This window comes from Astyanax mexicanus, chromosome 6, assembly GCF_023375975.1.
Source record: "Astyanax mexicanus isolate ESR-SI-001 chromosome 6, AstMex3_surface, whole genome shotgun sequence".
NCBI lineage: Eukaryota > Metazoa > Chordata > Actinopteri > Characiformes > Acestrorhamphidae > Astyanax > Astyanax mexicanus.
In genome coordinates, this window is record NC_064413.1 from 33,653,742 (window position 1) to 33,663,799 (window position 10,058).

A 10,058-nucleotide genomic window follows, 5' to 3' on the forward strand; every position below is an offset into this window, starting at 1 on the left:
TAGCTGTCAATTTGATAGTATGATGGGTAAACCTGATAATGTTAACATGAAATACGTCTCTGATGCAATAAAGAGAATTTTAAAAGGGTGAGACAGCACAATTTATTTATTTAGTAATGTGGATAGATGGACAAGGTTAATTCACTTGGAAGAGTGCATGGGAAGTCTTGATACAGGTTTAGCAAATAAAACATTAAAGGACATCAAATACAGTTGAGAGTAATAAACGTAAATGTTCAAATAAACTTCTGCCGGAACTTTAAGTAATCAGTTCTTAGCTTTGCTTCCTTTGTATGATTAGCCTTTTACATTTGTTGTGTAAAATTATACTGCAGTTCCTGTGGCACCTGTAGTGCTTGGTGCTTCACTGTTCTGCTGATTCAACTTCATTTTATTTCTCTGTTCTGCTTTCTGCTTCTGGACCTCTTTAAAGACCTAAGAAAAACACAGGAAGAAAATGATAAATAACATGCGCCACTAATAAAGCATTAAGATGTGATCTGCTTTAAGGCTCTCTTTTCAATGTTTGATGATGAAACACAGGATGTTGAGCAGAGTGAATGATGTAAAACATTCCACATTTCCCACAACTGCTTATACAGTTTAACTACAGCTCTCAATATGAACTTGGAACAATATAACATCTAAAGTTTGTGACATATGTGACATATTACAACCTATATATTTTTTAGATAGATCCTGGATGCTGAATGGAAAGCGTCTCTTCAGAATTCCCCACAGGTGACTGGGTTCAGATCAGGAGATGTCCTTGGCGACTGAATCACTTTGACCCATCTTCTTCAGAAATGCAACAGTGGCTTTGGGTCATTGTTATGTTGAAAAAGTGCACAACAGTCAATGCCACAGAGTGACTGCAGCATCTATTCTTTCAATATAGACCAGTACACCTCGGAATTTACAATATCAAAAATGAAACGCAGCTCCCTGACAGCACCCATGCATGTCATTCCTCTGCAGTGTACTGTATTGTGTCACGTGTAACAGTCACCCTACTTTGGCTTTCTACCTCTTTAGCTAACTGCAGTAAACTTGAATGCTGCTTGAATTTTCCCCCAACGCTTCTCATCAGAAGACTTTTGTCTATGTGTTAACTTCCATGGATGGCCTAGACGATTATGTGAGATGGTTGCAGTTCCAACTTCCAACTGTTACATTTTTGTATCATATTTGCTAAAGTATTCCGTCTAATAATAAAGCTTTGCTGATCTTCGTGAAGCCTCGCCTTTCCTGTGTTAAGAAATTATTTTCTTTCTCAGGTCTTGTGGTATCTCTATTCTATGTGGTGCCATTGCTGACAGAATTAAATCTTTGCTATGTAACACCCTTTTATAGTCATGTGTCTGCTGGACACTTGTTTAATGAATCATTAGACTCAACTGGGGGTCATTTTTTGTATAATTATAATGTTTATCTATGGTTCAAACAAGACATGCGCATTTGGGTTAGAGAACCATTAAATTAAATGTAATTCCTCTTTACAGAAAAAGGTAAGTTGTTTGTTACCTTGATGCACAGGGCCTTCTTGGCCAGCCATCGTTGAGTAGTTCGTCTGTAGTACTCTTGAGGGAAGGTATATGTGATGCCCAGCTCTTGACAAACCTTCTCAAAAGATTCATAGTGGGTCTTTCTCAGGACTTTTAGAATTTTATTCCTGCGGTCAATGCTCATCAGCATCCATCTTTTGTTAGCTTTGTCCTAAGGCAATATTCAGAATCAGATAAGTGAGTAAGGGAGAGGATATTGATATGGCAGTAACAGTATCTTTACATACATTTCACAGTTCATTGTTTATGTAGGTATATACCTTGTAGATAAATTGCATAAAATATTACTGATTGTAGCCCATATGTTGCTGCAAAATGAAAACCACAATCTATTCTGACAAACATTAAGAAAGGTTAAGAGATCGGACATCTATTAACCAGATATTGATTTGGCTTTACTGACATGGCAGTGTGGATGATGCTAGCACAAATAGTGCTGGATAGGTTGTCACACACCTCACTATCACTACTATGTTAAAAAGAAACCAATAAATAAATAAATAAATAAATAAATAAATAAATAAATAAAGGAGGGGCTATGGTCACAAACTGTTCACTGACATAGGCCTAGAGGATCAATGACTGAATAGTGGTTGGGGAAAAAACATTAAACATTACATAAAATATATATTAAGCCACAGACATAAAAAGTACACCCATAATGCAAATGCGAAAAAAAAATGCCCATCCACTGCAACACCCACTAACCACTGTGATCATCACATTATATTACATTACATTTGGCAGACACTTTTGTCCAAAGCGACTTACAAATCATGTAATCAAAAATCTAGTCAGTAATTATAAAACCTATAAATTTAACCTATTTGGTAAGTGTAATGGATAAATGGCTAATGAACTTGTGTATTTAGTGTGATATTGTATTGTATACAATACCATTTGTCTTCTTGTTAAATCATCTTCTTTTACAAGATTCACTATATAACTTCATGCCTATGTGGTGAAATATACTAACTTGCTGATCTATGTGCGTACAGGATATCCTGTCTGAGGGTGTGATGAGGACGGACTGTGAAATGTTCTCTCACACCTTTAATGACTGCAGAATACACAGACAGGAAAGATCATGCTCATGCTTCTGACATACCTTGGGGTGTTTGTGTAAGTGCTCTTGAAAATTGCGTATTTGTGCTGTCAACATGGCCACTATAACACAAACAAGTCAGAAAGAAAGTGCATTAACACAAATCCAGACTTGGTCACAAGCTGAGATTGAGAAGTGGTTAAAGCCCTGCTTATCTCAAATGGGGAAAAAAAAGGGGAACCCACCCTTAACTTCCGTGGAGCTGCGGTCATTAACATCCTTCTGGACCTTCTCAATCAGCTGTTCCTTTTTCAGGCGGAGTTTTTCACTCTGAATATAAAAGTGGCAAATAATTAATCTGAATAATTATTTTACACAGAAAAATACCATTATAATGTTTGTTTCGGAACTACTTAAAAAAATGCTGTATGAGCACAAAGGGTAAACCACAAGCACCCGAAAATTGTGTTCTCAAAAGAGAACAAGCACATGCTGAGAATACAAGATAACATTCAGTTACAAAGAAAGAGAGTCATACATGGCTTGCAAATTCCAGAGAGAGAAGCTTCTTCACCACATCATCCACTCTGCAAACATATGACACAATAAGATTTGCATAAGACACTGCAGTGAGACATCGTAGATTTTTGTGCAATCAAGGGAGGGTAAGTTCTTGAAACTGGGATGCAGTACCTTTTATGTGTTTTCACAGCCTAAGATTCTTAATGTAGAATTTATATATACAGTATAATTTTCTCTTCTTCTAAAACTCTTATAAAAAGGACTGTGGCAGGACTGTAACTTGCGCCAGTGCTTGGGTTGTTTCTGACCATCAGGCCAATTTTCTCTCAGCTGAAAGTGCAGTTCTGGGCTTTGTTAAAAGCTACATTTATAAAGCACATGCATGCAAAAAAGGGAAATGCTTCACACAAAGTTTTGGTTTCAGCTTTGTTCACAGTAACACATGAGATATTAAGGAGTTTGTGTCCTTGTTTTCTTTAAACTATGTTTTATAAGAGATCATATTTTTCCCCTTTTAATTTAGCCTAAACAGAGACTTCAGCCCAAACAGCTGCCTCACTTTTCCTTTACTCCATTTTCCTCAGTGTATTTATTTTACCACCATATTCACTACACAGACAGAATGTAGCCACTGCATTTAGCTTATCTATGCAGTAATAGAGTAAAATTTGACGTTTAAGGCCCTGTGGGGGCAGCTTGTCAAACCTGGGTATTAGACCTACAGCGCTGTCATCAATGGCCCAGTGTTGTAACCACTAAGCCACCACTGTCCCATTTATTTTGTGCTTATTTTTTGTTGAGTTGGATTATCGAAAAAACATATTGGATGGAAAAATCCACAAAAAATGCGGAATCAGATATGTACCACATGTCATATTGACCTAAATCTGAATGTAAAATGTCAGATTAATTGTGTTTTTGCTATTCACACTGACATATAGATAAAATCTGTCTCACATATGATGAAAAAGAAGACACGTGGGTGATTTGATTTCTACCTGCAATTTTACCTGCTGTTTAAATACAGTGGCAAAGTGACAAAGTGGCTATACCTTCCAAAAAGTTGCACTTATATTTGCAACAACTTGTGTTTAAACTGATATATATATATATATATATGCACTGAGCTCATCTGTAATTTGTGTGGCTCAAACAGCCCCTTTTTATGTGAGTACAAAGTAGCTAAAAGCTGCAGTCAGTCATCATTACTAACAGGAAGTTAAGAGGCCTTGGCAAGTTAAAAGACAATGAGAAACATAGCACCAATAAAACAGCAGTTTAAGTGTGTACAGCCCTGACACCATTACTAAGTAACTGTAATAAATGATATTATTTTTATTTAAGGCCATTGTATTGCACTTATAACATGTTTATATAATAGCATGATTTTAGATGTTTTATTATTAATAACACTCAGACATTGGACTTCAGTAAATAAACCCAGTCATCATACTGGCTCATTCACATTAATGGGATGTCTTTACTAAAGAAACACTATGCAATAATGCATTAACTGTGACAGGTTTATGTGGGTGCGTGTATATTTTAGAAAACCTCCAAAACATAAGACTCCAGTGAAGACATGTGCTGTACACTCATTCTGTTCCAGAAAACAGAACAGTTCAAAGAAATCGACCTGAAAAAAAGCTGTAACAAGTTTATGTAAACATCTGACCATAACTGCCGAATAGGGATATCAAACCGCAGTTTTGGTGGACCACAAGACTGCACCATCAAGTGTGTTTCTATCTTAACAATTTAGATCCATTGCTGAGTGTGCATAATATTGCAACTTACCCAATAAGCATCAAGCAGAAGTGCATTTCCAACAACAAAGTTTGACATTAAGTAGCCACTAAAATATACACATACAACAGGATAAACATTTAATCCAGTGTTAAAACCATAAAAAATACAAAGTGGAAGCATACGTGTTAGCAACAGGAACAGAAGCATATTCATGTTTCAGCATTGATGGCGATAAGTCTTGCAGCTGACTCTGAAATTCTGTTAAGAAAAAAAACATAGTAAAGCTAAGCAAGCCAAGTAAGCTAAGCATTTCAGTCTGAATTTTACCATGTACCAGAGTAAACATCATAATGTTTTATATAAACCTGCTCAAATACTGCTCTTTAACTTGCCTGGCTTTCTTCTGGCTGCTCGGGCATACTGTCTCACGGCCTGGCTTGTGAGGATTTCATTACCTGAAACATATGATCAAACAGCTTTAGTCATAGTTTAATGCATGACAATACTTTGTAAGTTCAAATAATGTAATGATGCACAAAATGTACAATTTAAAATGTTAACACAAAGTTTAAAGTGAGAAGAAGATTCTCATTTAAAACTTAAAAAGATGACTCCACCATCTGAGATATGACACCAAGGAAAACAGGTCACGTATAGGGGGCTGGTGGAAATGACTATGGTAGCCCACATCCTTTCCACACTCCCACACATACTACTTCTGTCTGGCAAAAAGGAACGTCTCATCTAACTCTACCTCTCAGACAGACCAAAGACGTCAGTCCAAAATTCCTATACTTTTCATGTTCTAGTGTGCAAATGGTGATGTTGATGTGTGTATATGTACATTTAAAAAAATAATAATTTAGAACTTCTTTTGTGTGTGAACATTATAAAGAAATATATTTAACAGTGATTTTTAGACCGGCTTACTCAAATACTGTGTTCTTGTGGGGTACCTTAAGTATGTCATCAAATTTCAGTTTGAACTACATTATATAAGTCTGAAGCCAGAACTTCCCTACTGTTACTGATATGATACCAGTACCATTGTGTGTAGTTTCTCATTTTTCATAGAAGCTTAATACAAGAGTATACAATTTAAGCCAATAACTGGAAGTCCTTTTGTCCAGTAGACACCCTGTCTTTGAGGGTTTCCCAGCAACAACAGTAATATGCAAATAGATAATGCTCCAGGCAGTACAACTATGCAGGGCTTGAACTGGGATACACATGTGTAGTCTAACTTTTAATGAATCACCTACACCAATAAACCACAACTTAAACACCTCCTCATTGTTTCTACACTCACTGATATTTTTATGAGCTCAGAAGCACATTGTTTCTCAGCTAATTTTATTATCTTCCTTTTACCCTGTTCTTTAATAGTAAAGAATTGGTTTGTGCTGGTCATCCTCTAGTCCTCAATCTATGGTCACAGAACACAGCCCACAGTCACAGTCAGGTGTTTAAAACTTTCAGCAGCCCTGCTGAGTCTAATCCACTTGTTCCAGCACAACACACCAACACAACCACCATGTTAGTTTTTTCTTTCTTTTTATGATTTTCGACATCCTTCACGCTGTGTTCCAGATCATTCCAAATCACCCATCTCAGTTGGGTTTAAATCAGGGGATTGTGGAGGCCAAACATTTTAAGTGTTTACACATATGTAATTTCACATGTGTCCCATATTTTTATGTATTTAACATTAATCTACAGCCTAGAAAATAAAAAAGAAAGAAATCAAGAGAAACTTTCAATGCGAAGGTGTGTCCAACCTTTAGACTGGTGCTCTAATGTAGTGTCCCTAGCATAGATAGAAAAACACAGTTTTCTCCAGATAATTAAATATGCCACCGACATATTATATCTGCTCATGTGTTTGCTATTCTTTCTACATATTAACTGCTATTATGTGTAACCTCTCTCTGAAATTAGTAAAGTTATAGATTAGTCTAAAAGTGTAAATGTAGCTAAAGTGAGATGCAGTAAACCCACAAATCCACTGTCAGTCGAACAGTGAACAGCTATGGTTGTCATATTGACAATACACATATAGTTAGATTTTATGCACAAGCCATTTTTTCCTTTACATTTCATTTAAATATATATATATATATATATATATATATATATATATATATATATACACTGCTCAAAAAAATAAAGGGAACACTCAAATAACACAATATAACTCCAAGTAAATCAAACTTCTGTGAAATTAAACTGTCCACTTAGGAAGCAACACTGATTGACAATCAATTTCACCTGCTGTTGTGCAAATGGAATAGACAACAGGTGGGAATTATTGGCAATTAGCAAGACACACTCATTAAAGGAGTGGTTCTGCAGGTGGGGACCACAGACCACTTCTCAGAACCTATACTGTCTGGCTGATGTTTTGGTCAGTTTTGAATGTTGGTGGTGCTTTCACACTCGTGGTAGCATGAGACGGACTCTACAACCCACACAAGTGGCTCAGGTAGTGCAGCTCATCCAGGATGGCACATCAATGCGAGCTGTGGCAAGAAGGTTTGCTGTGTCTGTCAGCGTAGTGTCCAGAGGCTGGAGGCGCTACCAGGGGACAGGCCAGTACACCAGGAGACGTGGAGGAGGCCGTAGGAGGGCAACAACCCAGCAGCAGAACCGCTACCTCCGCCTTTGTGCAAGAAGGAACAGGAGGAGCACTGCCAGAGCCCTGCAAAATGACCTCCAGCAGGCCACAAATGTGCATGTGTCTGCACAAACGGTTAGAAACCGACTTCATGAGGATGGTATGAGGGCCCGACGTCCACAGATGGGGGTTGTGCTCACAGCCCAACACCGTGCAGGACGCTTGGCATTTGCCAGAGAACACCAGGATTGGCAAATTCGCCACTGGCGCCTTGTGCTCTTCACAGATGAAAGCAGGTTCACACTGAGCACATGACAGACGTGACAGAGTCTGGAGACGCCGTGGAGAGCGGTCTGCTGCCTGCAACATCCTTCAGCATGACCGGTTTGGCAGTGGGTCAGTAATGGTGTGGGGTGGCATTTCTTTGGAGCGCCGCACAGCCCTCCATGTGCTCACCAGAGGTAGCCTGACTGCCATTAGGTACCGAGATGAGATCCTCAGACCCCTTGTGAGACCATATGCTGGTGCTGTTGGCCCTGGGTTCCTCCTAATGCAGGACCTCATGTGGCTGGAGTGTGTCAGCAGTTCCTGCAAGATGAAGGCATTGAAGCTATGGACTGGCCCGCCCGTTCCCCAGACCTGAATCCGATTGAGCACATCTGGGACATCATGTCTCGCTCCATCCACCAACGTCACGTTGCACCACAGACTGTCCAGGAGTTGGTGGATGCTTTAGTCCAGGTCTGGGAGGAGATCCCTCAGGAGACCATCCGCCACCTCATCAGGAGCATGCCCAGGCATTGTAGGGAGGTCATACAGGCACGTGGAGGCCACACACAATACTGAGCCTCATTTTGACTTGTTTTAAGGACATTACATTAAAGTTGGATCAGCCTGTAGTGTGTTTTTTCACTTTAATTTTGTGTGTGGCTCCAAATCCAGGCCTCCATTGGTTAATAAATTTGATTTCCATTGATGATTTTTGTGTGATTTTGTTGTCAGCACATTCAACTTTGTACAGAACAAAGTATTCAATGAGAATATTTCATTCATTCAGATCTAGGATGTGTTATTTGAGTGTTCCCTTTATTTTTTTGAGCAGTGTGTATATATATATATATATATATTTACAAATAGATATAAAAATATTTATATGGAAGTAAAGTTATGTAATGTCTTTTGGTCCATTCATCATGACATTTTGACACAATATGAAGTATAACCCAGATTCAAACGATTTAAAAATGAAAATTAAAACAAAAAAAATTAAATAAAGGCTTTTGCGTGACTGTGACAATATTGGGATTTTGCATTCTTAAAATTTAATTAATTTTTTTACAATTTAGCAACTAGAATCTTTCTTTTACTCACTTGGGCCTAAATGTTATGTTTATTTCAATAAATGGCCACTTTAAAATTGAAGATTTTACATATTTTAAATCTAAGAACTTATTTACCCATATGATTACTCTTTATTTTAAAGTCCACATAATATAAGAGGCTTGACATGAGGTACTTAGCTAGATATATTTTAAATAAGAGGTGAAAGGCGTCTCCTTGTGTTGAAAATGCTACTTGCCAGCTCAAATATATAGGGCTTTATATAGAATTATAGCGCCACCTAATGGTCACAGAGTAATTCTGCACATTTAAATCCACTGTGTCTCTTCACACACTGAACCAATGCTACATATAGCCAACCTAGCTTAACCGACTGGTTGAAAACAGCAGCGTGCTTCTAACATTTAACTTATAAAAGAAGATTAGTTAGTAGTTACCAACAGTAGATAAGCTAAGCTAACTAACGGTCAGTAAAACACTAAGACTGCAGTAAGGAGAAGACGCAGAGAAAGCCCTCATAATTTTGATAGTCACACAGTTCTGCGGTGAGGGAGCTGTTCTCAGGTCAGCTGGGCTGATGTAGTTAGTTTGTTAGGTAATTATGTATATACATTATATATATGAATAAAGAGTGTGGACATACTGCCGGGTGTCCGGGTCCGGCTGAGGTTACTGTAAACCTGTCCCGGAGAGACACTCATGCCGCTCCTCGAGCTGAAGGCAGCGGCCCGTGTTCGCAGCAGCGCCGCAGAGGCGATCACGGTGTTCTTCAGGAGCATGTTCTCCCCGGCTCTGGTTCTCTCTTACAGTCAGCGCTGAACAGTCAGTACAGTCCTTCACTCCTCACTGCATGCAGGCGGCCATCTCTCCCCTGCCTTCCTCTCCTCTACAGCTCCTGCAGCCTCAGCTCTCACTCCACCTGCTGCACCGGAGCGGAACCGCACCGACCGGGGGTTATCCGATAATATACATAAAATTATCTTTTAAAACATACAAAACACATATAATATATTTATGTATTTAGGTTTGAAAAAAATAATGTAACTTATTATATATCGTTAAATTTTTGGCAATATTTACTTTTTTTTGTCTGAATCTTCTCCTTATCATGTTTGCTAAGCCAATTTTTCTATGACTAAGTGGGAATAAATTGTGATTTATTTAAAAAATAATAATAATTCATAATATTATTTATGTATTTATTTTTTTTATTGATTGATTG

At 38.1% G+C, this 10,058-nt stretch overlaps 1 protein-coding gene across 1 annotated transcript; it reads right to left on the reverse strand.

The window, feature by feature from the left end:
* Positions 1–88: 88 nt before the first annotated feature.
* mrps15 (mitochondrial ribosomal protein S15) lies at positions 89–9,738 on the reverse strand. The gene is made up of 8 exons (XM_007249621.4): positions 9,480–9,738; positions 5,274–5,336; positions 5,064–5,139; positions 3,149–3,197; positions 2,856–2,940; positions 2,674–2,732; positions 1,525–1,716; positions 89–435 (listed from the first exon to the last, which is right to left on the reverse strand). The coding sequence occupies exons 1-8, from the start codon at positions 9,613–9,615 to the stop codon at positions 325–327; spliced, it is 771 nt and encodes a 256-aa protein (XP_007249683.3). The 5' UTR covers positions 9,616–9,738; the 3' UTR covers positions 89–324.
* Between the last annotated feature and the right edge of the window lie 320 nt (positions 9,739–10,058).

Coding starts and splice junctions, on each gene's coding strand:
- mrps15 (XM_007249621.4), bottom strand. CDS start 9,615: ATGCTCCTGAAGAACACCGTGATCGCCTCTGCGGCGCTGCTGCGAACA. Junction 5,337..9,479: donor CCGGACCCGGACACCCGGCA/GTATGTCCACAC, acceptor CATATGTTTCAG/GTAATGAAATCCTCACAAGC. Junction 1,717..2,673: donor ACTTACACAAACACCCCAAG/GTATGTCAGAAG, acceptor ATATTGCCTTAG/GACAAAGCTAACAAAAGATG.